Raw genomic sequence first — 27,430 nt, 5'->3', positions numbered from 1 at the left:
AACCCATTTAAAAAAAGTCTTTGTTAAAGAGTTATAAACCACGAACCAAGCCAACCAGCTACAAGGTGAATCACAACATTGCAAACTTTGATTTGATGCAAAAAAATGCAAAAGATACAAGACTCACTAATTCACTTTAATGGGGGGAAGTATTAACAGCATAATTAAAATAAAAATGGTGGATAAATATAAAATGTTGTTGGATGTTTATAGAAACAGTGCATACATACAGTATACACACACACACAGCTATTTAAGTAAGAGTGTAGGGAGATTGATGTCATTCTCTGGTGTAGCTTTCTTTGCAGAATCATGGGTAATGTAGATTTCCACAAGGACTTGGACCATTAAACACGATTATAAAAAAAAAAAGCTGATATAATGTAGATTGATGACATGAACGAAAATCATATACCATTGATCAACAACCTCAAAACTAAGTAGGTCTGTGTTTAAAAGTTTTTAAGTTCGTGTTAAAAATCAAATTAGTGGGGATTTTCCCCAGTCTGCTCTTAGTTTAGCAATGACCTTGTATTTCTCAGGTTGAAGAACCACACCAAACTTGCCCTGGAGGTCGGGCAGAGGCTTGCCAGCGGGCATCTCTAGCGTGAACCTTTGCAAAATCCATGACAGGAAGAGGAAGAGTTCCATCTTTGCCAGGGCCTCACCGAGACAAACGCGTACTCCTGCGCCGAATGGCAGGTAGCTGGCCGATGGGAGGCCCAAACCATCACCCTCCTCGTTCAGAAATCGGCCTGTCAGAAGATGCACTGTTTTGGTAACTTTCACAGACACACACGCATTTTAGATGTCACTACAGATTCTCACCTGGGTCAAATAGCTCAGGATTCTTCCATTCCTTCTCATCATGATGTAAAGACCACAGATTAATAATGACTCGGGTCCCTTTCTGCACAGTGTATTCTCCCACACTATAAGTGAGCAGAGAAGAAATCAGGGGCCGTATTCACAAAGAATTTTAAGGCTAAAAGTAGCTCCTAACTGGCGAATTTAGGAGCAACTCCTAAAAATAATGGGCGTGTCACTCCTAACTTTAGGACTCCTAATTTTTTTCACTAAGAGTAATTCACGAAGCATTTTAGCCCTAAAAGTAGCACCTAAGCCTGGGACAGCTTAAAAGAAGTCGAGAGGACTCCTAACTCACTAAGACCTATTCACAAACCGCTTTTTGTGGCATTTCACGTTGCGATGTTTTGAAATGCGTATGCGGCGGCTACAGGAGCTTCCAATCGCGAGGGAACAATTTTGCATCGTAGGCATAACTAGGGATGCAATAACGCCACCAACAACAACCAAAACTAGGCTACTCATTGCATGTAAACTAATTGTAACGTTTCATTGTGAATCAAATTAAAATGTTCTTCTCTTTGCAAACGTATATAGTGTATAGGCATATAGTGACAGATTAATTCAATAATGTTGCAAAGATATTGCATCAATCCATATGTTTCATTAGGCTACTAGGCTATTTGTTTTGCCTTACTCTTTATTCATTTAGGCTATTTATTCAGTTATTCATCATCTTCCGTCCTTCGCACTACTTGTGTAGCGCACGCATTCTCAGACCTGTCACCTGTCACTCATCATCGTAGGGGAGGTGTTTGAATCATTCCCGCGTTACAATCATCAGCCAATCAAAGTGGTCACTTCAGTCAAGCTCGTGCATGAGTGATGATGTCATCCATAGCAACGAAGACTCACTCTTAGTTTAGGAGTTGTCATTTTTCTTTACTAAGAGTAGGTATGAAAGGCGTTGTGAATAACTTTTAAGAGAAAACTCCTAGCTAAAATCTTTTAGTGCGATTTAGGAGTACTCCTAGTGGTAAGATAAAATGCTTTGTGAATACGGCCTCTGGACTCTAAAGTATTTTATGTGAACATTAAATACATTCAATACATTTATTCAATGGGTTCAATACATTTAAACGCCTATTGTGGGTGTTTCAAACAATGTTCATTAAATAAACATATGCATATAATATACAGTTGTAATCGAAATTATTCAACCTCCATTGCAAATAAGTTTTATTGGCAAAATTTACAGACTTTCAGCTGTTTGCAATGAACAAATCAAACAAAAGTAATTGAAATAGCTCAACACAACAAATGTTTCAAGTTGTTTCCCTAAATTCAACTTAAAATGAAACTTTTAATTACTTCTGCAGTCTCAAAATTATTCAACCCCCTGGATAGAATCCCTCACAGCAGCAAAGATCTGCAAAACAGGTGTTTTCTCAAGAACACCCGATGCAACTAATCAAGGGCTTCATTAGTTGCACCAGGTGTGCTTGAGCTAGAACACATGAAATATCTGAACTGGCTAGGTTTGTTGAGTCTCATGTTTGACTGCATGTTACACATATTCAGTGTCACATGATCCTTCAGAAATCATTCTAATATGCTGATTTGCTGCTCAAGAAACATTTCTTATTATCAGCGTTGGAAAACTTAATACTTAATTTCTTTCTATTCATCGAAAGTTTTATTTGAAATAGAAATCTTTTGTAACATTATACATGTCTTTACTGTCACTTTAGATCCATTAAATGCATTATTCCTGAATAAAAGTATTATTATTATTATTACTATTAAATCTTACTGTTATTACCTGGAGTCTTGGAGCGCCACATGAGGGATGAGGAGTGGGGAGACGGGTCTGATCCTCAGGACTTCTCTTATAGTGGCCTCTAGATAAGGCAAATTCCCTCTATCACTGAGCTGAGGGTGTCTGTCTTTTCCAATCTTATTGTCTAGCTCCTCCTGAATCTTTCTCTGCGCCTAATGTCAAATGCAATGTTTCATTACAAGAAAATATGAATTAATTCAGTACAGCCAGCTCAGCTGTGAGCTTTATTTACCTGTGGATAATGGACAAGGTAAGCTATTGACCATTTCAATACAGTGCTCGTGGTTTCCACCCCTGCACCGAAGATGTCCCCTACAGTCATGAGCAGGTGGTCTTCAGTTAAACCAACATCGTGAGAGCTGGTGTTGTTATTCTCTGAACTGCGTTTGGCCCTCAGAAGTGCGTCCAAGAGGTCCCGCTGGACGTTATCACTGTAATCCACCTGTAGAGGGAGACAAATCCCAGGGAATTGAGCGAGGCTTTTTCTCTAAACGGACTTGAATGAAAACTGCTGTTTGCAGCACTACATTCATCTAAAACTGTTTTATAATTATTATTCATGCAGCTTTTATGATATCATGTTAGTTACAGACTACACAGAATATTTTGTATTTTTTTTACCTTGTGTTCCTCATATTTCTTTTGAAGCAAATTGTCTCTGATGGAAACACACTGTCTTAAGATTCTGAGTTCTTTATTTGGGAATATCTTGAAGGAAGGAATACATAGTTATTTTAGTTAACAAACCAGTTGCAACATCTGAGTGTCATAACTTTAATATGTACACTACTGTTCAAAAGTCTGGGGTCAGTAAGTTTAAAGAAATGAATATGTTTATTAATAATTAAATTACTACAAAAGGTTTATTTCAAATAAATGCTGTTCGTTTAAACTTTCTACACACACACAAAAAAAACGTTTAAACCCATGGAACCTTCCCGTTCCACAAAAGGTTCTTTATAGTGGAGTCTGATTAGTTCTAATAAAATTCTATAAATTTTATTCTGTTATATTAAAATGTTCATTACACTAAGAAAAATATGTTTCTTTTTTTTAATAAGAACTTTTGTTTGGGGAACCCAAAATTATTTTCAATGACATCGCTGTGAAAACCCTCCTTCCTTATTCCCACAAAAATATTAAGCAGAACAACGGTTTTCAACATAATAATAAGAAAGGTTTCTTGAGCAGCAAATCTGCACATTAGAATGATTTCCGAAGGATCACGTGACACTGAAGATTGGAGTAATGCTGCTGAAAATCAGTTTTGCAATCACAGGACTAAATTAGCCTATATTAAATTATATTAAAATATAAAACAGTATTTTTTATAATACTTCATAATATTACTTTCCGTTTTAGTTTTCCGTTTGATCAAATAAATGCAGCCTTCGTGAGTATAAGACTACTTTTAGAAACATTAGAAAATCTTTTCCGACCCCAAACTTTTGCACTGTAGTGTAAATTGATAATTCTTTTAGCTATAAGACACATATTGAATTCAATCTCACCTGCAGCCATGGGAAAATATCCACCAAGCTGTCCTTGGCAACTGTATCCACGATGCCCTGGCTGTACTGGAGCATGGACTCAAACTCAGCATCTCCACGTTTGTATGAGGAGTTGAAACACAAAGCACACACCACGTTTGTGACGGCACGCGTCAGCTCCGGTGCCAGATCCACAGCACTGTTCTGGGTTTCAGTCAACACTTTACACATAGAGCTCGCCTCCCTGCAAACTTTAGAAGAACAATTGAATAGCAGGTTCTGTAAAATACATATTTTATACCTTCTTTACATATTTGTATAATATCATGTCGGCTGCTGTGTAGCTGCAGTGATACTCACTTATCTTCTCAATAGAAACTGAACCTTCACCAAACATACAAAGAGCTCCATGCACCATTTTCCGATGGAACTTCCATGTGGAACTGTAGTCAGCAAATGCTATATCTTTCCCATCTCGAGTTAACAAGTCTGTTGTAACCTTTAAGGAATTTATAAAAAGCCTTATTACACTGTAAAGTTTAGTCAACTTGATATGTGAAGTTGTACTAAGTGACAACTTTGATATTTGAGTTGACTAAACTTAAAATTTTAAGGCAGCATGAACACTAACTTTTTAAATTGAAACAACAATTTATTTTTTATTTTTTTAAAGTGCAGTGAAATTCAGTTGCTGATGAAAGTGATTTAAAGCAGTTTACTTACAGTTCGTGGCCTCCCTGCAAATATTTTTCCTTTTTTGATCAGGACCTCTTTTGCATGATGGTGGTTGTTCACGATAAGGATTTTGTGGGAGCCCATCATGAGGGAATAAATATCTCCGTATTTCTTCTGCAGTTGTTGAAAGAAGATGTGTGGAGGACTGTCGCTCACAAGGCAGAGGAGACTCCCAATGATGGGCAACGAGGGGAGGCTTGGAGGAGATCTGTTCCCTGGCACAAATCCATTCATCTTCTTTTTGAGATACAGCACAGCCAGAGTTACTGCAGATAATAGACATGAACAGAGAAGCCATGGCAGGATGAGTGGTTCAGACATTGTCAGTATACATTCAACCAAGTGTCCACCAGCTCTATATCCAAAACAGCACTGCCCGTGTGTGCAAGCCGAAGGAGACTTTTATGCAAAATCTTCAATGCCACCTCCTTGACCCTGAAATAGTTTAGCTTCAGGTCATCGGGGCTGTTTTCAACAAAGCTGCTGATTGGATCCCCATATTCAAAGATGCATAAAAGTGCACATGTGAGCACAGCTGATATTTTACTCTTTAATCTAAGGTCTTAATCTAAATCTTATTTAATCTAAATAAAGGTCATTTTCCTGCAATTTAACCTTTCTATTCAACTTTTAGCATAACTTTGTGAATTATATTTCTATTAGCCTATACTTGCCAAAATATTCATTGCCAGCAATTACTACTGCATTATTTGATAGCCTTCTGTGCATTTAATGCCACTTTCCACAAAATAGGGTGCAAAATCTTGAACAAATCTTTTATGTTTATATATATATATATATATAAATGGTCAAGGACGGAGGTGGTTAAACTTTAGAAAATGAACATAGGTCAAACTAAACTTTATATGGACTTGTCTTGAAGATGTCTTGTTTTCTGTTAATTTTCTATAGGGTTTTCAATAACATTATGACAATAACATTAAACAAGCATTAAAATTAACAAAATGAGTAACTAGAAATAAATAAAATATAGTCTATTTGTTGGTTTATAAACGTAATATATGAATGAATAATACAATCTTAAAATAATATTTTTTTCCTCATAATAACTCGAGTAACAGTATTAACACAGGATGTTTTTAAATTTGCTACGTTTAATGCTAGATTATTTTTATGTTAAATAATTGATTATATTTGATTGGTTTCACAACACAAAAATAAATGTGCCAAATAAACTGCGATATGCGTGACTTTACTCGACTCAATCGGAAGAGCTCTCTTCTTAGATATAATTTTCATAGTAACTAAAAACCTATATCCTCTTGTATCAGTGTCGTCAAAGACTTTGTCATTCGCGTTCACATTTTAAATTGTCCCTCTCCAGGACCCGTAGAAAACAGTGATGGCTTCCTCCGAGACACAGTCGCGTTTTGGTCAATCTGTTAAAGGTTTATTGTCTGATAAAGTCACTTCTTGCAGTGGAGATGTGATCGCTCTAACCCGTCAAGTGTTGAAAGGATCCCGGAGCCAAGAAGTAAATATACGAAACGTTTTCTAACGCGATATTGTTTCTGTAACTGTTTTCCTCTTATAGCAATAAACACCGGCGAGCCTCAACTTATTACGCTTCCTAGACATTTTTGGATAGCATAGGCCCAAACATTCGGTGTCATAATGTTCAGACATGCTGTCTAGACACTGGGTTTTAGGACGCAACCTGACAAGGCTCCGTATTATTGCAATTCATATTAATATTAATATTTGCATCGGTCCCTTCTACTTTACAGCTACTCAGTCAGGCAGCGAGAAATATGGTTATTCAAGAAGATGCCATTCTGCATTCTGAAGATGTATGTGATATAAAAGCTTAATTATTATATTATTATTTATTATTTAGTAAAGCAGATTTAACTTCTTCAAGTATCTTTATTCTTACAGAGTCTACGGAAAATGTCTATTATAACGACCCACTTGCAATATCAGTAAGTATATATGTGTATTGCATACTGCATTTATCTTCATTATCATCTTGTACACTACCAGTCAAAGGTTTGGATACACTAATGCATCTTGTGACTCTTTTAAACACCTTTAGATCCTAAGGCTGTAAATGCATAAAATAATTGTATTCGTTGTGTAAACGGGTGTAAAACTAGTAAACGATGGCATCAGTATGAATTTCGTTACAAAATTAAGTTAACCTTTTTTGTCTCTATGTAAGTCCCAAAATGAATTCCTAAATATCAGAGTCTGTCTAATATATTTATTTACCTCTTAAATCCAGGCAAGAAGCCATTCAAAAGAAGTAAGTATATATAATATTTAGCCTACTTAATTAAAATCTATACAAAATTACTTTCAATAACTCTTCATGTTTAATGTCGTTCACAGTGTAGAACACTCCAAAAACCTGCAGGACCAGCTAAGACACTTGATGAAATAATGGAGCTCTTCTAACATCAAGCTGTGGATATAGCCTCTACTCTGGTCTTTCATCGATTTTTTTTTTTTTAACAGTAGATCACATCATAATTTGAGACTGCAGATGATGGCTCATTTCATAGCAGATTTGCTCTTTTAGAAAATGCACAGGTCATCATCCTCCTCTTCTTTTTTTATGGCCTGCTATTGGATGCTCATGCAAAACATGCATAATACCTTAAAGTGAAGAATTTTCTGTGAAAGACTATTTCCAGTATTCATATTTGTCTTTTTGAAATGATAGTACAATGTCAAAACAGGTTGCACTGTTTTTGTCTCATCTTTTAAGCATGCATTTGTGTAAGAACATTTGCTTTTAGACTTTTAGATCTTGAATTCATTGCACACATACTGTACAAATTGTATTTTCTTGTTAATTTATTTGTTGTTGCGCTATATTTGAATATATTGTATAAAATGGCATAAATAATTGTTTCTGCACATTTTGCTAATTCTTTATTGTGTGTTAGCTTGGAGCAACTTTATGTGGAAAACTATGGTAAATGGATGAAATGTGTCCTTTGTTGAATGTCCAACACGGGGGTAAATGATAACGTTCATCCCACATGCAATATCAGCAGCTCCTCTGCAAGGGCAAGCAGATGGATGTCCATGACCGAGAGCAAGGTTTTGAGCATAACTATCTACTTCAACAAAGTTTTGACTCTTATCTGCAAGACTTGTGCATATATAATATATATATGAAATATAGGGTCAAAAACTATACTGATTTCAAAATTGTAACACATTGTATTGTAACATTGCATTTATAATATGTTGACAGTTACATAACTTTTTAACAAAACTAATATTTCAAGAAAATTATAAAAACCATTCAAAAGTGTTGAGAAAAATAGCTGGTCATGCAATATCAACAGTTATAATAAATGCAAGTTAATTTTAAGTCATTGTTAAATGGTCTTGCTCTTGGCACATCTGCCCATTCATACTCACAGGATCATGTGACCTTGAATTGGAAAGAATGTTTTGTACCTCCCATAGTTCAACTTATCAGTAACCAAGGTCTATATTAATGTAGTCTTGCCACCTGCCAAGAGCTTGTGTAAAGGCAAGTCTTGATTTATTAGAATGAGTTTTTCAAAAGGATAATGTCTTATGACCTAATATATAGGCCTACAAAATATTCTTTACTTTGATTTATGTGGAATGTACATAGAAATCGCCCAGAGCAACATTGAGTGCTTTTTCACACAATGATAATCGCTCATTTAAGAATATTTCCATATTAGTTTTATCTTTATTAATTTATCAATCTATGCAAAACACCAGTTTTCCTTCTAAATATGACACTGTATAATAAAGCAAACTAGAAATATTTACAGAGCTAAGCATGGTTGTATTCGTGTTGTGCCCTTCAAATCTGCAACATCCTCTTGCACATTTTACGTTGCTCCGTTTGACTGTCATTCAGGTGGTACTGATTTTGAAAAGAAAGTCGAATAGTCAATATGCGTTGTTGTTAGGGTTTTGGCTCCCTCTATAGGCAAAACAGCAGCCAAACACATTATTAAAGAGCAAATAAATAGTCTGGGGAGATTACAGGTTTGCATGGTTTAGTGACTACAAGGATGCAATGATGGCCCTATTATAAATGAAGGTAATAGGTTATGATATAGTTTTTCAATATTTTATAGTCTATATATATTATTTTGTACATATTCAATATATTCATAAACAAACTGATTTCCAACACAATGTCAATGTCACAATGTTTCCCAGAACAGGAAAGAGCAAGAAAGATGCGCACTAAACTCCACTCAAACGTAATGTGTATTTGCATGAGCCTACATACATTCAGCAGTTTTACATTTGTATTAAGGTTTAGTTTTGTTATAATTGAAAGGGTTTCCATAAACATCTTGAGATTTCAAAGATGTTTTTGTGCTATTTCATTTTGTGAATAAACTTATTAAAAAAATGACAAAAGGATATCCGCATACGAGAAATAAGCCAAAAAACACACCTGCGTTCATTTACAGGCTTATTACCGTAATCATTATAATACACCGGACATTGAGTTGACCACCATGTAGGTAAACAAAATACTGGGTAAACTGGGTTTTGCTATATAAATATATATGTATTATTGTATTTTGTTTACCTATTTGGTGGTCAAGTCAGTGGCAGGTGTATTATAATGATTACGGTAGTGTATGCTTGGAAACACATGGCACTGATGAAGTGTTGAGCCCGAAAACATTTTGCGCACCTTGCACTTTTGCACTTTATTTGTGGCCCCTGGACAATACATTTACATGAGCTTTGTGGCCTATTTCTCGTGTGCGGATCTCCTTTGGTCATTTTTAGATTTTTTAGCTATTTTCTACATATGCAAGGAATTCTATTCATTAATTTGTTTTGGACTAGTGTCTGGTTTCCGTTCTATGTGAAAAAATGTATTAAAATACTTGAAAATAATAATAATAATATTTAAATATATATATATATATATGTGTGTGTGAATATCATGTAGTTCTAAATTTAGCTATTAAAATATAGATATATTGTTTTTTCATATCCAATTTAAAGTCTATCCAAAAAGTTACAGAATAAAGACAAATGAAGAAAACAATCGCAATATTAATGTATATTAATTTTCCTCTTTCCTCATTTTCCTCTTTTTTTCATTTTCTGAAACATCACAAACTCTTTGCTTTTGAATGTGACATATAATGAACGCATGAAGAAGGCGTTGCGAGTTTGTTTATCTGGCAGAGACGCACACGCGCTTACAAACAAATATAAGGAGAATCGGTCTACTCTGTTCGGTTAATTTATTGTATATTTCCTCATGTATGATTTACACTAGTAAAACCATCAAACGATTGTCCTCTCTCTCTCTCTCTCTCTCTCTCTTCTTTTTCAGAATTAACCCCGAAATTTCAGTACGTTAATGCGATGTTTTGGCCAGTATTTTCAATGGTTAGATACAGTTGGCCGTCGGCGACCACTCCCACCTTTTAGGTACTCCTCATTTTACCCGCTGATTGGTCTTTGGAAACACCCACTACCGGGTTTAAGGCCGATAGCACCGCCTCTCCTCCGACATCTCGCGCGATGTCATTGGATGCACCCGGGCTCAATTTGCATACGCTACCGGGTTGGTTAAAACCAACGTCCGTCATTAGGCATATGTACTCACAGCAGTTCACATAGAGCGTGTTGGTGTGTCATCGTGGTGCAGAGAGGCAGCGATACGCGGTGAGTAATGCCGGCCTTGTTGCTTGATGTCAGGACGGCTATAGAGAGGATGAAGGCGTACGCGGATTCCCTCTGACTGTGGCATCCTACATTCATTGACTAAAGCCTGCCCATTGTCAACATGGCAGAGCAATGGACCGCAGTGCCCACTTCTAATATGGCGGCGCTGAACCGGGCTAGATCATTGACTGTTATATTCTTAATTGTCAGCAGTTGTCTGATCAGTAGCACTGATGGCAAAGACGCGCCAGAAGAGACTGTCATCATTGGCATCCGGCTCGAGGACACTGACGAGGTGTCGTTTATGGACCGAGGCACTCTGCGCGTCAGCGAGCGATCTCGTGTCAGGTTAAGGGTCTATGGGCAAAACATCAACAACGAGACGTGGTCCAAACTCGCCTTCACAGAACACAGCAGCAGCAGCGCACCTGTGGAGAGCCAGAGCCCCGGAGACGCACCTGCCTCGCATCCCTGCGGCATCCGATCCTCCGATATCATCATCCTTCCTAACGTGGAGCTAGACAGAAAGACATCTGGGCTTATTGAAGTAGAGGTGAAGCCTCTGCGAAAAACGGAGAAGAGTAAATTGTATTACCTGTGCATCGCCGCCACGACACCTGGCGCGCAGGATTCGTGGTCCGAGAACACCTGGTTCTATCACGACGGGTATGACACTACAGTGCTCGTGGTGGAGGAGAAAAGGTTCCTGCTGCCTTTCTGGCTGCAGGTTATTTTTATTGCCATGTTGTTGTGTTTATCCGGCATGTTCAGCGGGCTGAATCTGGGACTGATGGCGCTGGATCCCATGGAGCTCCGGATTGTCCAAAACTGCGGGACTGAGAAGGAGAAGAATTACGCGAGGAAGATCGAGCCAGTCCGAAGCCAAGGAAACTACCTTCTGTGCTCTTTGCTTTTAGGAAATGTTCTGGTCAATACCACTTTGACGATACTGCTCGATGACATCGCTGGATCGGGGCTGATCGCTGTGGTGGTGTCCACTATAGGGATCGTTATATTCGGAGAAATCGTGCCACAAGCCATCTGCTCCAGGCATGGGCTCGCCGTGGGAGCAAACACAATATTCCTGACTAAATTTTTCATGATCCTCACTTTCCCTGCGTCCTATCCCGTCAGTAAACTCCTGGACCACGTGCTGGGGCAGGAGATAGGCACTGTGTACAACAGGGAGAAGCTGCTGGAGATGCTCAGGGTGACAGATCCGTATAATGACCTGGTGAAAGAGGAGCTCAACATCATCCAGGGTGCTCTGGAGCTCAGGACTAAAACTGTGGAGGATGTCATGACACCTTTGCGAGACTGCTTCATGATCGCCGGTGATGCCATCCTGGACTTCAACACCATGTCTGAGATCATGGAGAGCGGCTACACGCGCATTCCTGTGTACGAGGGCGAGAGATGTCATATTGTGGACCTGCTGTTTGTCAAGGACCTGGCCTTTGTGGATCCTGATGACTGCACGCCATTGAAAACCATCACCAAGTTCTACAGCCACCCTCTGCATTTTGTCTTCAATGATACAAAGCTGGATGCCATGCTCGAAGAGTTTAAAAAAGGTAAAAAAAAAATAAAAAATAAAAAAATTCAATACAAATATACAATTATGCTCTAGGAGTTAAAAAATGTAAAGTTGTATACAGTTGCATTGTTTTTTAAAGCTACACCCTTCATTTAATTGTTAAAGAATTCACCTATATAATGATAAAAGTATGCTCAAGGAGTTTATAAATGTAAGGGGGTGTACTGTTTTATTTTAAAGCTACATCTTTAATTGCATGTTGAATAATTCATCTATATTATAATAAAAGTATGTGTTCTTTTTCATGTGTAAATGTACGTTACAACAACATTTTCAAACTTTCAGTTACCACTAAAGTTAGAGACTCTAGGAAACAGAAGTCACCTGAGCAGGTGACCACAGCAAAAGTACACTGCTAGAGCACTCATATGAGATGGTTGGCAAAACCACAGAAAAAAAGAACCCTACCATTAGGCTAATATTTATTGGTTTATTACTACTGATCAGTATTTGTTATATATTTACATATCATCACATAAAGAAAATATTTGGCAAACTGTGCTAGGGCGACAGCTCGATTGTGGGAGATGAACCTCTTTTCACCTTTCAAAAATAAATTAATATTAATTAAAACATTTGAAAATCATGTTCATAGTATTAGTATTCCGTAGTATTCTAACTAATGATTTGTTAAGCATTTTATAACGTGGTAATGTTAGTTAATTTCTTAATGACCGTTATTATGAAGTCTGGCTTTGAGGGACCCAGGGATCTTTAAAGGTTTTAACCGCTGCTCTAAAGTAACAGAGAACTATTGGAAGTGTTAGATTTCATTATGTTCAGTAGTGTTATTATTGGTTGTAATGTAAAATGTTACTTGAAGATGGTACCTTGTTGATGAGATGATCTGTTCTTTCTGATGTGTGGGATTCAATGAAGACGGTTCAAGAGGAGTTAATTAAACTTCACCGTCAGTGATGTCTCTGACTCCGATATAACATTGATCTCTGGAGTTCATGAAAAGACTGTTGAATGATCAGGCTTAAGCTTTCATTTTACAACATCACAGTCATCCCATAAAGCTGTTTTACGATTGCTGTTCAGGGAATCATTCCTTCAACAGGCGCTGAGTAATGATCACTCTGGCTTGTGATTTTCACCCATTGCCCTGAGCAATCAGAACATGATGTCTGAACCAGTGAATTATTTTCTGACAGAAATACCAAAACAGCAATATGAGTGGGTGAGGTTATTATGGGCCATAATGCTCTGTAGAAGAATGCAGTCGTGACATACAAAGTTCTGTCATGAAATTCTAGATAGCGCAGGCTAATATGGCCATAACTCAACCTGCTTGCAATCACATCATTCTCTATAGGGCACAGCCGATTGGTTCCTGCTGTATCAGTAGCCAATGAGCTCGCTGCTCAAGCTTCAAATATTTGATTAGCATTTGCCTTAGCAGAGCAGCGCTCCTTCAGAAACCCTCTACCTTCCCCAGCTCCACCTGTATAGATCTGCTACGGGTAATTCATGTATGCTACTGTATAGTGTACAGCAGCAGCATGTCTTACTTTCTCACAGCAGTGTGTCATGTGTGCAGCAGCAGCATAGCAGATCTTTTCCGCCAAGACCAAACATATCACCATTGTCATAACCATTACCATGCCAGAAATGTATTTAAATGCGTAAATTATATTGTTTAGTTAAAGTGTGTCTTAATAGGTTTAGTCAGTTGTTTCAATGTAGGCCTAAGTGCAAGTATCGATGTAAGTGCCGTGTATGGTGGATGGTGTCATTTTTAAACATGCTGTCCCGCAGTTGTGGACACAGACCATAGTAGGACCGTGGCCTGACATTCCACAAATTGTGGCTGTACAGGAAATGGACTTAAACAGATTTGGGCAACAATTGAGGTACGTGTAGTACAGTGTCGAGCTTGAGTCCATCAACAAAGCCTGTCTTAGAAGCCCCCACATCTCCTGTGTAAAGGACTCCGTATCACCCACATAAGCCTTTCTCCCCATTTCTTTGTTGTGACTCGACATACCTTTCAAACTGTGTTTACTCAACACAAAAGTAGTGATATGCTGTTATGGTGAAAGCATGTTGTCACCTGATGTGTCAAAGGGCAAGTGTCCATTAAGCTGTTGGACTCTGATGGTCTATATCTATATGTATTATTATTCATATCCTTATTTTTGGTTTCCACTTGGGTCTTATGCATCTGTACTGTATTTCTAGGCTAATTATATCTGGCTGTTGTGGCATTTTCTACTCCGATTCACTTTATTGCTTGATTTCAAGTTGCTTGTTATGTAAACGGCTTTGATTGTGTGTTTTTTGCTCTTGGCTTCTCTAGTCTTATAAAATGACTCTTCTCAGGAATGAGAGGTATTTGCATTCAAAATGTTGTGGGGTTGGAATGTGTAATCCTGTAAGCAGGGTCAGGAATCCACAGGGTTAATTGATGCTTATGTTGTTGATAATACAATGCGCATTTGGCAGATTTAAACATAAATCGTGTAGTAAACAAGACGAAGCCACTAGTTTCCAGTAAAGACTCTTTTAAGATTTATGCACTGTTGTTACAGTTACTACTGAGCAGTAAACCGATACAAGAGAAGGTCCATGGGAAGAAAGGGTCTTGATTTAATAATACATATTTATAAATGTATTATATATTATATTATGAATATTGTTTGTTAAAATATACTACATTTTGAATAATATACACTACCAATCCTAATAGGGATCAGTAAGATATTATTATAGAAATGAATAATTCTCAGGAAACATTAAGATGATCAAATAAATGCTGGTCTTTTAACTTTTTATTCATCAAATAATCCTGAAAAAAAGATGTTTCATAGTTTCCACAAAAATATTAAGCAACACAGCTGTTTTCCACATTGAAAATAATAAGAAATGTTCATATTAATCAGCATATTAGAATGATTTCTGAAGGATCTTGTTACACTGAATACTAATGTATGTACGGCAAATTAATTATTAAAAATAATTGATTAAAATGAAGTAAAAATTATTAATTTCTATTAGTGCTGTCAAATCGGTTAATTGCAATTAATCGCATCTAACATAAAAGTTTTTGTTTATATATATATATATATATATATATATATATATATATATATATATATATATATATATATATATATATATATATATATATATATATATATATATATATATATATATATACAGTGAGGAAAATAAGTATTTGAACACCCTGCTATTTTGCAAGTTCTCCCACTTAGAAATCATGGAGGGGTCTGAAATTGTCATCGTAGGTGCATGTCCACTGTGAGAGACATAATCTAAAAAAAAAAATCCAGAAATCACAATGTATGATTTTTTAACTATTTATTTGTATGATACAGATGCAAATAAGTATTTGAACACCTGAGAAAATCAATGTTAATATTTGGTACAGTAGCCTTTGTTTGCAATTACAGAGGTCAAACGTTTCCTGTAGTTTTTCACCAGGTTTGCACACACTGCTGGAGGGATTTTGGCCCACTCCTCCACACAGATCTTCTCTAGATCAGTCAGGTTTCTGGGCTGTCACTGAGAAACACGGAGTTTGAGCTCCCTCCAAAGATTCTCTATTGGGTTTAGGTCTGGAGACTGGCTAGGCCACGCCAGAACCTTGATATGCTTCTTACAGAGCCACTCCTTGGTTATCCTGGCTGTGTGCTTCGGGTCATTGTCATGTTGGAAGACCCAGCCTCGACCCATCTTCAATGCTCTAACTGAGGGAAGGAGGTTGTTCCCCAAATTCTCGCAATACATGGCCCCGGTCATCCTCTCCTTAATACAGTGCAGTCGCCCTGTCCCATGTGCAGAAAAACACCCCCAAAGCATGATGCTACCACCCCCATGCTTCACAGTAGGGATGGTGTTCTTGGGATGGTACTCATCATTCTTCTTCCTCCAAACACGTTTAGTGGAATTATGACCAAAAAGTTCTATTTTGGCCTCATCTGACCACATGACTTTCTCCCATGACTCCTCTGGATCATCCAAATGGTCATTGGCAAACTTAAGACGGGCCTTGACATGTGCTGGTTTAAGCAGGGGAACCTTCCGTGCCATGCATGATTTCAAACCATGACGTCTTAGTGTATTACCAACAGTAACCTTGGAAACGGTGGTCCCAGCTCTTTTCAGGTCATTGACCAGCTCCTCCCGTGTAGTTCTGGGCTGATTTCTCACCTTTCTTAGGATCATTGAGACCCCACGAGGTGAGATCTTGCATGGAGCCCCAGTCCGAGGGAGATTGACAGTCATGTTTAGCTTCTTCCATTTTCTAATGATTGCTCCAACAGTGGACCTTTTTTCACCAAGCTGCTTGGCAATTTCCCCGTAGCCCTTTCCAGCCTTGTGGAGGTGTACAATTTTGTCTCTAGTGTCTTTGGACAGCTCTTTGGTCTTGGCCATGTTAGTAGTTGGATTCTTACTGATTGTATGGGGTGGACAGGTGTCTTTATGCAGCTAACGACCTCAAACAGGTGCATCTAATTTAGGATAATAAATGGAGTGGAGGTGGACATTTTAAAGGCAGACTAACAGGTCTTTGAGGGTCAGAATTCTAGCTGATACACAGGTGTTCAAATACTTATTTGCAGCTGTATCATACAAATAAATAGTTAAAAAATCATACATTGTGATTTCTGGATTTTTTTTTTTAGATTATGTCTCTCACAGTGGACATGCACCTACGATGACAATTTCAGACCCCTCCATGATTTCCAAGTGGGAGAACTTGCAAAATAGCAGGGTGTTCAAATACTTATTTTCCTCACTGTACACACACACACACACACACACACACACACACACACACACACACACACACACACACACACACATTATGTAAACAAAAACCTTTATGTTAGATGCGATTAATCAATTTGACAGCACTAATTTATAATTTCTTGTTTGCATTTTACAAAAGCATTCAACTAGAAATCTCCTATTCTGTAGCACACATTTTAATAATGTTATTTAAGGTTGTTATGCTCATCTCTGCCCTGAATAGGGTTCACTTTGACCAATTTCAGTCTGATTCTGAGGTAATTATCTCAGTTAAATGTGGATTTTTGGCTTCAAAAGCCTCCCCAGGTATATATAAAGGGGTATTTTTTAACAGTGTTTATTAACATGTTTATGAGCGCTTAAGTGTTCAGTCTGTCAGGAAGCTTAAATATCTTGACATATTAAGGTCTGAGGAGCTCTTTGTAATTGAATAAGCAAATGTTGATCAGATTTTGTGTTTGAAATAACTGTGCAAGCACTGTTATTATACAGATGAGTCATAGGCCTGCCATGGGGGAAAAACACTGGGGGTGAATTTACTGCACTGAAATCTCCATTTCCGGGGTGAAATATTATTAAGACTGATGTAAGTCTTTTCCTTGGGAACCTACATTTACAGTCATTATACTGTTTAAAAAAAGGACTATATAAAAAGGAACATGGCCTTGATAAGTGCCTGTGATATTTGTAAGATGTTCCAGTGAAGCATCACAGACGTGCCACCCACAGTCCCACCAACTATTTATAGGGAAATTCCATTATGGAAAATATCTAATGAAAAACCTCATTCCATAAATAAGGTGGGAATGTACAAAATGTGTCTGTATGTGTTGTCTAGAAACCATGTGTTCATTTGGAGTCAAGTTCTGTTTAGGCTACTTGATCCAAAAAGTTGAAGCACTCCAATTCATCTTGGAGTTTTTTTGTTTTCTGATCGACAGTTATGTCTCAAGCTCAGAAAGCTAGTGTCTTTTTCCCTCACGCAAGAGGTCATATTCGTATGCCTTGAGAACTGCTAATTGAAGCTATGGTAGAATTGTCTCAGCATATTAGTGATTTCTGAAGGATCATTTGACACTGAAGACTGGAGTAATGATGCTGAAAACTAGCTTTGTCATCACAGGAATACATTACATTTTAAAATATATTCGAATAGAAACAGTTATTTATTTCACCAATATTACTGTTTTTACTGTATTTTTGATTAAATAGATGTGGCCTTGGTGAGCATAAGTTACTGATGTCAAACTTTGAATGTAATTTTGTCAGCATAACTGCACCATTCTAAAAACTAGACAGGTGAAAGAACATTGTTATTTAAATACACTTCTCAAAATGGTCAAAATTAAATAGATTTTCTATTATTTGCTGTTAAAGCCTCTGTGACACTGTGTGGGCATTTCTTGGAAGCTCAAAACAATGGCTTCTCTTCTCTAGATTCTTTGGATATAGGACCTACTTGTGTTCTCAGTTTGGCTAAAAGTGTACTGAAGTGATGAAAGATCATTTATTGTGTCTTAAATGGTTCATGTGTTGAGAAGTGACTGTCTAAAACTCTCCTAAGATCAGATAGATCAGGGGTGAGAGATGTGGGCGGCCTCTGAAAACCAACTCAGTTTAGACTGTTACAAAGAGGTGCTGTTAAACTGTTTATTTACAAAATAATCTTATTTTCCCGCTGTTTTAAAAGTCATGCTGGTTTTAAATGCAAATAAGCCTATATTTCCTCAGGCAAGTGTTGGTGCACTGCTTACTGATTCCAACAGGCATGAAGCAGGCCCGAACAAGATCAGACCAATATCAGTCAGTCATTAACTCGGGTCTGGCCGACCAGTAGTTTTTAAAGAAGCCAATTCTCTCTCTCTCTCGTTTTTTTTTTTTTTGTCTTTTTTGCTGGTGTATATATAGTGGTATTTATGGAAAAGTTTTATGCAGACACCCTACACAATGGATTGCTACACTGTCACGCCGGTGAGAGCATCGCCCAAGTGGAATGGAAACTTCATTTCAGATCTAATATTAGCTCCGGCTCTGGAAAATTCCTTTTAAATGATCACTAGCTGAGAAACAGGAAAAGAATTTTCTTCAACATTTTGGTTGACAGTGCTGGGCAGGAATTTTTTAAGCAGCTTATCGAGGAGGTCCTGGGAAAACAGATGTGGAACCATGAGAGATTTGCTAAGAAAACGCGACGGATCATTGTCTGACTCCAAGAACTTCTTGTTTGAATAGTCACAATTGGTCAAATAATAACTCTCATAGATTTTGGTAAGCACGCGTGACATATTTTAATCATAAACCAACAGAACTGAGATTCTATGGTGCATTTATGGTTGTAGAGGGTTCAGGAGGACCACCATGTTTGATATGATCTGAAATGAGAGATGCCTCATAACCTCAACTGTATATTGTTTTTGCGCTGGCAGGTAAATCCCATCTGGCCATTGTCCAAAGAGTGAATAATGAAGGAGAGGGTGACCCATTCTATGAAGTTCAGGGCATCGTCACGCTAGAGGACGTCATTGAGGAAATTATCAAATCTGAGATTCTTGATGAGACAGACTTATACAGTGAGTAACATTTACATTTACAAACCAAGCAAACATTTGTATTTATTTTATTTTTATTCTATTTATTCAATGCCAAGACGCTGGACTCCAATTACGTATTTCAAAAAAAGTGCAATTAATACATAAAATTACTTGAATGCACCTTTTTCTTGATAAATATTAAGATGTGTTCTGTCATACTTTCAAGGTAAATTACTTTTTACTTTGATTGAACCACATGACATTTTTAAGATTCATTACATGATAAAACCACGTGAATCAACATTAATCCAAACACTATGTTTTCTGAGAACTTGGCACAAGTGTTTTAAACTAGACATTTAAAAGATTTTTCCTTTCTTTAATGTCATAGACCCAAAGTCCCTTTAAGACTAGTCATTTCACTCGGCGGCCATCTTTGAAATGCCTCTCGGGCAGCATTTCAGTCAAGCGCAGCTCCTATATCTTTGAATGGGGAAACATCAAATTCTTTAAAACTGTTCGCCAAGCTTATGATTCAATTTCATATTTCAAATATGACAACAACTGTCTCATACATTTTGTTTCTAAACGCTCGAAAAAAATGCATTTTTCAGGCTGGACCAAGCTAATGCGCAGTCCTAAGAACACTGACTGTTTCTAACAGTGTCTCAATGACTTTACCAAATCGGCGATTGGCTCTTTTACTTAAGGCGGGACTTATTCCGCCATATGCACGTTTCACTTTCTCCAATTCATAGTAATACAAGTGCACCGACTTTGTATATCTAAAGTCTTTGATTGATCCCTATGCATATTATCATTACATCTGCTTCCTGGGATTTGAAACCCATAATCTTGGTGTTACTGGTGCTATGCTCTACCATTCTCATTTATTTAGATCTCACAATGCTGGTCAAAACATCTAACCATGTCCTTCTGTTATTCCCAATGACAGCTGACAACAAGACGAAAAAGAAGATAGCTCACAGGGAGAAGAAACAGGATTTCTCCGCTTTCAAACCCACAGATAACGAGTTGAGGGTGAAAATATCTCCGCAGCTTCTTTTGGCCACACTGCGTTTCCTGGCAACTGGTACTGATGTCCAGCATGTAACTACATGTGTCTCTGCATTCATAATCATAAGAATAATAAGAACAAAAATCACAAACTCTTAAAGCGTTGTTAAACCTTGTTTTTTTTTCTTCTCCTCCAGAGGTGGAGTCCTTTAGTGCAGCTCAAATGTCAGAGAAAATCCTCCTGCGCTTGCTGAAACATCCTAACGTCATCCTGGAGCTCAAATATGATGACAAGAACAAGAAAATGTCAGAGCACTACCTCTTTCACCGCAACAAGCCTGTGGACTACTTCATCCTCATCCTGCAGGTCAGAACATCCTCAGCTGTATCTCAATGTTATGAGTTCTGATTGAGAGAAAGATCACAACCTTTGCAGACCTTGATCTATGAACAACGTCATGGCCTTGATTGAAATCTTGAAGCTCTGAACATAGTGAGCTGCCTTGCAAAGGGTTGGTCGCCTACTAAAGCCCCTGATATACTCACAGCAAAGTTCTGTTTCGTTCTTCGCTTTAAATGAAAATACATACGTTGGCACTGACTGGATGCAATGATTGGACGAACATTTTATGGTCCTATGCCTTCCACAGATGATATATATATAGCATAACAAAAAAAAATCTGGAACAAATCAGCTACCCTGCCTTTAAAAATCTCATTTTGACCAAAATTCTCGGCAACAACGCACACGTCATTTTAGCCAATCAATACTTATTTGATTCAGTATTGAAAATGAACTCAAATAGTTTAAATCCATTTACATTCAACCATTTTTCAAAAACCTGTATCTCTGATGGCCCACAGGGGAAGGTGGAAGTTGAGGCTGGAAAGGAGGGGATGAAGTTTGAAGCTGGTGCCTTCTCGTATTATGGAGTGCTGGCTCTAACGTCCTCACCAGGTCTGAACAATGCATAGTCTCACTCATTGCACATACCTCGCTAGATGTCAGGGTTTTGATGAAAATGCATGATCATTGGTCATGAAAGAAAGAGAATGTTTTTACACACTTTTGTATGGCTGATATCTTTATTTCACACAACTCTTTCTACCAAATCATGCATGACTTTCTTTTCTATCAGATTTATTATTGAATTTCTTTGAGCATGAGGAATACTCTTTTGAATCAATCACATTATGTAAATGCACACTATGCAAATGATTACTTGCTTGATTCTGTGTAAATCATGTTTTCCTCCCCATGATTTCCTTCTGTCTTTTCCTCCTTCTCTCTTTTCTTTCTCTTGTTCTCCAGTTCCTCTCTCCTTGTCTCGAACCTTCGTGGTGAGCAGGGCAGAATCACTGGCAGGATCTCCAGGTACTGCACTCGTTTCTTCACCGTTTTACTCCTTCCTCTGAATAATCTTTTCACATCAGAATCTGAACATTTGGTGCGTCATGAGTTTTCTCTGTCCTCGGTCCTCATTTTCTTTTACAGAAAAAAGTCAATGTTAATGGTCTGATCATCATAATGGGAGCCAATAAGCAAATGACACAAATTTTATGTGCATTTACAAGCATTCCTCTTTTGACGAATCTTTCTTTTATTCGTCCAAAAGATGGATCAATTGAAACTAATCTTTTTGCAAAATTGCAAATATCAAAACTGTTTTAAAAACGGCTTTTGTTCACTTTATACACTGCTATTCAAAGGTTTTAAAAGGGATAAATACTTGTATTTAGCAAAGATGCATTAATTAAAAGTGACAGTAAAGACATGTTAAATCTTACAAAAGATTTTTTCTTTTTAATTTTCTATTCATCAAAGAATCCTGAAAAAAAACTATCATTGATTCCACATAAATTTTAAGCAGCTCAACTTGATAACATTGGTAATAATAATACATTCTTATTGAGCACAAAATCAGCCTATAAGAAGTATATCTGAAGGATCATGTGACACTGAAGACTGGAGTCATGGCTGCTGAAAATTCAGCTTTGCCATCATAGGAATAATTTACATTTTAAAATATATTTAAATTGAAAACAGTTATTTTAAAATGTAATAATGTTTCACAATATTACTGTTTTCTTTCTTTCAAAAACATTTAAAAAAATCTTTCCGACCCCAAACTTTTGAATTTGTAGTGTACATGCTATCTATTTATGTCATTTATTCACTCATTTTCATATTTAGCAAATTGGTCATGTATATTTTTCTAAATATGAAAAAATCCACACAGTTAGACATCTGACCCTGGGATTATATACATTCCAGTGAAATGACTGTTGTACTGCTTCCCCACAGACACCCTTTGAACTTTTTCTTTAAGAAGTGGAGAACCTAATCTTATTTTGATTAAAAACTCTAAATTACATGTGAGTTAAGCAGATGTTCTAATCCTAATTGTCACTTTCTGACAAAGTTTAAAAATGTGCAAACATGCAGTGGATTATAACCGTTGTTTTATCAGCAGAACAAAAGGTAGTGACAAAAGACTGCTAGAAGCCACTGGCTAATGGTTGTTGTCCCTTATTTATGTGGATTTATTAGGCTACAAAAGCAAATCCTCACTGGGTTTCTAGCAGAGAAAGATCAAAGTCACATTAAATGGCTGCTACATTGTACATTTGGATTGTAAATAAATGAAGCTCAACTTTTGTGTCTAAACACACAAAAGCATTCCACAGCATGGTTCATGAGAAGAGACAGGGCTTCCAAAATGAATGGAACATCAGACAAGCATCTTTTCTTTGGTTTGTTTACATCACAGCAGCTGACCACTGACCTGCATGTCACCCTTTATTTGCTATACAGAAAATAAGTCACCTCCACGACCGTTCGGACTCAACCACTCGGATTCCCTGAACAGGAGTGACCGGATGGAGGCGGTCACTCCCACACTGGGCAGCAGCAACAACCAGCTCAACTCCTTCCTGCAGGTCTATGTGCCGGACTACACCGTGAGAGCCGCCTCTGACCTGCTTTACATCAAGGTTTGAATGCTGCTGGGAATTTAGAACTCAGACTAGTTTATTTGGAATGCATAGAATTGTAAGCCTTCTAGAACCTTAACTGAAGTTTGAGACACTTTGTGCCTCATAAATATCTGTAAATATCTGTAAATATCTGTCGTGTATTTTTATGCCTAAAACTGACAGTTGTATTAAATTTATTTTTAGCATAAGCTTGTATCCAAAGCCAGGGCCGTCATGCAGCTTAGTACTTTTGTTGTTTAGTGCAAAGGATTTCAAACTTTTTTTAATCCAAGGACCCTCAAATATGATATACCCCACTTTCTGTAATATAAAGACAACTATATTTTATACTTTTATACAATTTATATTGTCAAAAAATATATATTATATAATGTGATGTTACAAAAATTTGCTATTTGTATTGTAATTACATTAAAGCAGGATTTCCTAAATTGGGATTCTTAAACCCCACCAAAATAAAACAAAAAAAGATTAAATAAAAATGCCATGTGACCATTAACCGACACCAGAGAACCAGTAAGCATGCAAATTTGTCATTTAAATTATTAAAATATGGGAATCCCTGTACTAGAGCATATATATATATATATATATATATATTATATAATTTTTATTTATTTTTTTATTTTTATTTTTTTTTACTTGGTATTGAGGTTTTAGGTATTAGAGTCTATAAAATTCGAATAATGTTACATCTTATGATGTTACCATATGAAGACAAACATATTGCCTGAATTGACATTTATTTATATACAATTTTTTTTTTTAAATCCATCCAAAGTAGTTTTACAGTTTGAGCAAGATAAACAAGAGTTGGATCTTACCACTGAAAGATTTCTGAACATATTTCACAAAGGAGAACATGAGAGAATAAGCAGGTTTATTTTTTAAAAAAAATGTATTATTATTGTTAAAAACTTGAGCTGTCAATAGAATCAAATAATTTCATTTAAAATAAAAGTATAAAATAAAAAGATGAATCTGATGATTTCCGTCTTTAGAAAGCTGAATGAAACATTACATTTGGTAGATGTGTTTGGTAGAAATGTTACACATATTTTATATTTTCAATAAACATTTTAACTTGGATCAAAAAAAAATTGCTAAAATAAAATACGGCTTAGTTAAAAAAACACATTTGAAATCCACTTGGCTCTAAAAATCTGAAAATCTCAGTTTGAATTAGCATGACGCTTCTATTCAAAGCAACTTTTTTTAATAATTACAGATATTAGCAGTGCTACATCACAAAATGTCCAAAATAGACCAGAATAATTCTAGCTCATTAATTCTCGTTCCCCTTCTCCCAGGTGACCCGCCAGCAATATCAGAACGCCCTGATGGCGTCTCGCATGGACAAGACGCCTCAGTCCACGGACAGCGAGTTCACCAAGATCGAGTTGACCTTCACAGAGCATCAGGATGGACCACTGGACGAGTCGGCCACTCTTTTGACCGCCAACGCACACAGACCCAACCACACTGCCCACAACGACGGGGCTATTTAACCACCCTCAGCGGAGAGAGATGGCGAGAGAGCGCTCGGCTCCATTAGAGAGGCCTTCTCGTACACTGGGCAGCTTCAATTTGACATAACTTGTATCACGGTCGATTTCAAAGGGGACCGTACGCAAAGACTACAATGTGAAGGGCCGCATATCCCACAATGCATGCACTAATGACCTTAACACTTTTTGTAGGCTGCGGATCAGTCAGGGACCACAAAATCATTCTCGCTCGAGGACTCACACACTTGAAATACACACTCACACACTTTCACTTAGGAGCAAGGTGACGACCCACACCACACCTCGACCAGACACGATACTAGAAGGACAAAGAAATAATGGTGCCTTTAGACAGCGCTCGGTTACTGTCAACAGAGGAGATCTAGAGGCCCCCGAGGGCCCCGGCGACACGGAGCTCTCCCAAATCTTCCATTCGACCCAGGAAGCCCGTGTAGATGCAACCACAGGTGACCAGGAGGCTTGGAAACACTCGATGGAGATCAGTCCATCTCGGCCTTTCGAGAAAATCCAGGATGCGTCTCAGCCTGTCAGAGCAGAACTGAGAGGCCTCACGACCAAAGACATTTGGCGAGGACAGCAAATAACGGGAAAAATAACTTGGAGAGAATTTGTTACAAAACAGCAGCCTCGGATATGACACGCATTAGCAGGCAAAACAGCGTTTGCCTGGACTGTGCCAAATAACACCAACGATTTCAGTGATTTCTTCTGCCCAGGTTAATCCACGTCACGTACAGGTGTGCTTTGTACAGCATTCACAGTACAAAGAAATCAGATGTGTTTACATATGAGGGCCTTTTTCATCTATATATGTATATATAGAGGGAGAGAGAGAGTTTTTTTTTACGTCAATCCTGATTGCGCTGAGGTACAGCGTCACCTATTTTAAGGTGAATAGATTATGTCTCATGACTGGTTCCATTTTTATGTACGTCGGACCACTCTTTATTAACGATACGTTTTTGATTTTCAGTGCATTTGTTGTAGTCATGTAACTCTTCATTTTTAAAAGAAACATTTTCTACCTTACTTCAGATAGTTTCTAGCTGCATTTAGGACCTAAAAAAAACCATGTAAAGGACTATTTCAGGAACTTACACCGTAACTTATATTTGTCTTCAGATTCAGATTGCTCTTTTATCTTACTTTTATTGTTTTTTAGAGAAAAAGCTATTCATTTAGGACTCAGTGCCATGGGATTGTTAAAGAGGTATCGATTTTAAAACAGATGAAAAAGGAAAATAATTCAGCATTAATGTATTTATTTTTGTTTTATTATGACAAGATTACACTAACTCTTGATACATAGGGGAACGATTCTCTGGACGATGTTTTTATCCGCTGTGTTTTTATTTGATTTTTTTATTATCAGAACCTCCTGAGACGCTTCTGTCAGAAGCGTAAAGCCGCTGGATATCAGGACATTCACGTCTGAAGTGTTTTATGTAGCAACCTCTCAGTGCAATAGTGCAACAGCTATGCAGGGACAATCATGACCAATTAATGAGCTCACAGGTAGGACAAAATAACCAAAAGTAAACTAGCAGAATTTAATATGAGGCTGAGAGGTAGAATAAGTTTGTTAGGGTAACATAACTACTGTTGAGATGTGAAATAGTGATTGTTAAGCGCTAACAAAGGCTTCATTCCTGTTCTTCTTTATCAACCACTTATTCCAGTTTTTTCACACTGTGTTAAAGAGGAACGCCCTTTCATTTAGCTTAAAGCATTTGGTGATGTCCTACAGGTCAGATCAGTGTTTTCACATTGGATCGCCTGCCTTAGAAAAGAGGAAATGTCTTTAAAAATGTGGTGCTCTAACATGCCGTTTGAGTCTGTCATACACTGCTGCTATTTTCAATCTTGAATGTGTATAGAAATATTGTACAGTCATAAATCAGAGAGTACTATTGTATGCTTACATACTATAAACCAGAAAAAGCTATATCAGATTTAAATATACATATTATATATATAATGCAGATGGAAATTGCTATAATAAAACAGTTTGACAACTTTATGCCTGCCTGCCTGTATTTATATTATTATTTTATTTTTAAAGGTTAGATGGCAGATGTAACTGAATAATGTGTATAATATATAATGCAATTTAGTGATGGCAAATAAAACTGCCACAAAATTGCTGCAAATTTACTTTTTACTCAATACTATATAAATAATATTGTCTAAAACATTTTAAAACAGAAAATTGGTAGATATCTTTTGGCTTGAATGTTAATCAGCCAAGCAGACTCTTGAAATTTTGTGACATTCTAATTTAGTTTAGGGTTAAAAATCGACACTGATGTGCACACAAAACTTCTAATATGATTATGATGTTTGTGAGTCAATTTGACCCAAATATTTTGGGGGTGGGGATAATATGAAAATTTTGGCTGATACCAATAATTCTTTAGGTTTGAAAGGTGATAACCGATATATTG

General features: G+C 37.1%; 3 protein-coding genes across 5 annotated transcripts; 2 read left to right on the top strand and 1 right to left on the bottom strand.

Annotated features, from left to right (window-relative positions):
- Positions 1–122: 122 nt before the first annotated feature.
- Positions 123–10,541, bottom strand: cyp17a1 (cytochrome P450, family 17, subfamily A, polypeptide 1). 2 transcript variants are annotated; one of them, XM_079856085.1, is made up of 9 exons: positions 10,478–10,541; positions 4,861–5,138; positions 4,498–4,636; positions 4,159–4,388; positions 3,269–3,355; positions 2,880–3,089; positions 2,630–2,799; positions 829–932; positions 123–755 (listed from the first exon to the last, which is right to left on the bottom strand). In XM_079856085.1, exons 2-9 carry the CDS (start codon positions 5,104–5,106, stop codon positions 481–483), a joined length of 1,461 nt encoding a protein of 486 aa, XP_079712211.1. In that variant the 5' UTR covers positions 5,107–5,138; positions 10,478–10,541; the 3' UTR covers positions 123–480. The 2 variants fall into 2 exon arrangements, with proteins under 2 accessions (XP_079712211.1, XP_079712210.1); XM_079856084.1 differs by lacking the exon at positions 10,478–10,541 and having other exon boundaries at positions 4,861–5,237.
- Positions 6,204–7,757, top strand: borcs7 (BLOC-1 related complex subunit 7). Its single transcript, XM_079856358.1, has 5 exons — positions 6,204–6,367; positions 6,621–6,683; positions 6,772–6,815; positions 7,118–7,138; positions 7,225–7,757. Exons 1-5 carry the CDS (start codon positions 6,236–6,238, stop codon positions 7,274–7,276), a joined length of 312 nt encoding a protein of 103 aa, XP_079712484.1. The 5' UTR covers positions 6,204–6,235; the 3' UTR covers positions 7,277–7,757.
- A 6-nt stretch (positions 10,542–10,547) lies between the features above and the next one.
- Positions 10,548–25,556, top strand: cnnm2a (cyclin and CBS domain divalent metal cation transport mediator 2a). 2 transcript variants are annotated; one of them, XM_079856082.1, is made up of 8 exons: positions 10,548–12,110; positions 19,339–19,482; positions 20,399–20,536; positions 20,658–20,827; positions 21,325–21,418; positions 21,773–21,835; positions 23,276–23,454; positions 24,768–25,556. In XM_079856082.1, the coding sequence occupies exons 1-8, from the start codon at positions 10,658–10,660 to the stop codon at positions 24,963–24,965; spliced, it is 2,439 nt and encodes an 812-aa protein (XP_079712208.1). In that variant the 5' UTR covers positions 10,548–10,657; the 3' UTR covers positions 24,966–25,556. The 2 variants fall into 2 exon arrangements, with proteins under 2 accessions (XP_079712208.1, XP_079712209.1); XM_079856083.1 differs by lacking the exon at positions 21,773–21,835.
- The last annotated feature ends 1,874 nt before the right edge of the window (positions 25,557–27,430 follow it).

This window comes from Squalius cephalus (genome assembly GCF_949319135.1).
Source record: "Squalius cephalus genome assembly, chromosome: 21".
Taxonomy (NCBI): domain Eukaryota; kingdom Metazoa; phylum Chordata; class Actinopteri; order Cypriniformes; family Leuciscidae; genus Squalius; species Squalius cephalus.
The sequence above is the reverse complement of the archived record's forward strand: the minus strand, read 5'-3'. Positions and strand labels throughout refer to the sequence as shown.

Bases quoted from the DNA above. Each gene is read 5' to 3' on its own strand.
- cyp17a1 (XM_079856084.1), bottom strand. From the start codon at position 5,193: ATGTCTGAACCACTCATCCTGCCATGGCTTCTCTGTTCATGTCTATTA. The intron at 933-2,629 runs GTAATAACAGTA...GCTCACTTATAG, and splicing joins GTGGCGCTCCAAGACTCCAG to TGTGGGAGAATACACTGTGC. The intron at 756-828 runs GTGAGAATCTGT...ATCTTCTGACAG, and splicing joins TCCTGAGCTATTTGACCCAG to GCCGATTTCTGAACGAGGAG.
- borcs7 (XM_079856358.1), top strand. From the start codon at position 6,236: ATGGCTTCCTCCGAGACACAGTCGCGTTTTGGTCAATCTGTTAAAGGT. The intron at 6,368-6,620 runs GTAAATATACGA...TCTACTTTACAG, and splicing joins AAGGATCCCGGAGCCAAGAA to CTACTCAGTCAGGCAGCGAG. The intron at 7,139-7,224 runs GTAAGTATATAT...TGTCGTTCACAG, and splicing joins CAAGAAGCCATTCAAAAGAA to TGTAGAACACTCCAAAAACC.
- cnnm2a (XM_079856082.1), top strand. From the start codon at position 10,658: ATGGCAGAGCAATGGACCGCAGTGCCCACTTCTAATATGGCGGCGCTG. The intron at 21,419-21,772 runs GTCTGAACAATG...CTTGTTCTCCAG, and splicing joins GGCTCTAACGTCCTCACCAG to TTCCTCTCTCCTTGTCTCGA. The intron at 21,836-23,275 runs GTACTGCACTCG...TTTGCTATACAG, and splicing joins ATCACTGGCAGGATCTCCAG to AAAATAAGTCACCTCCACGA.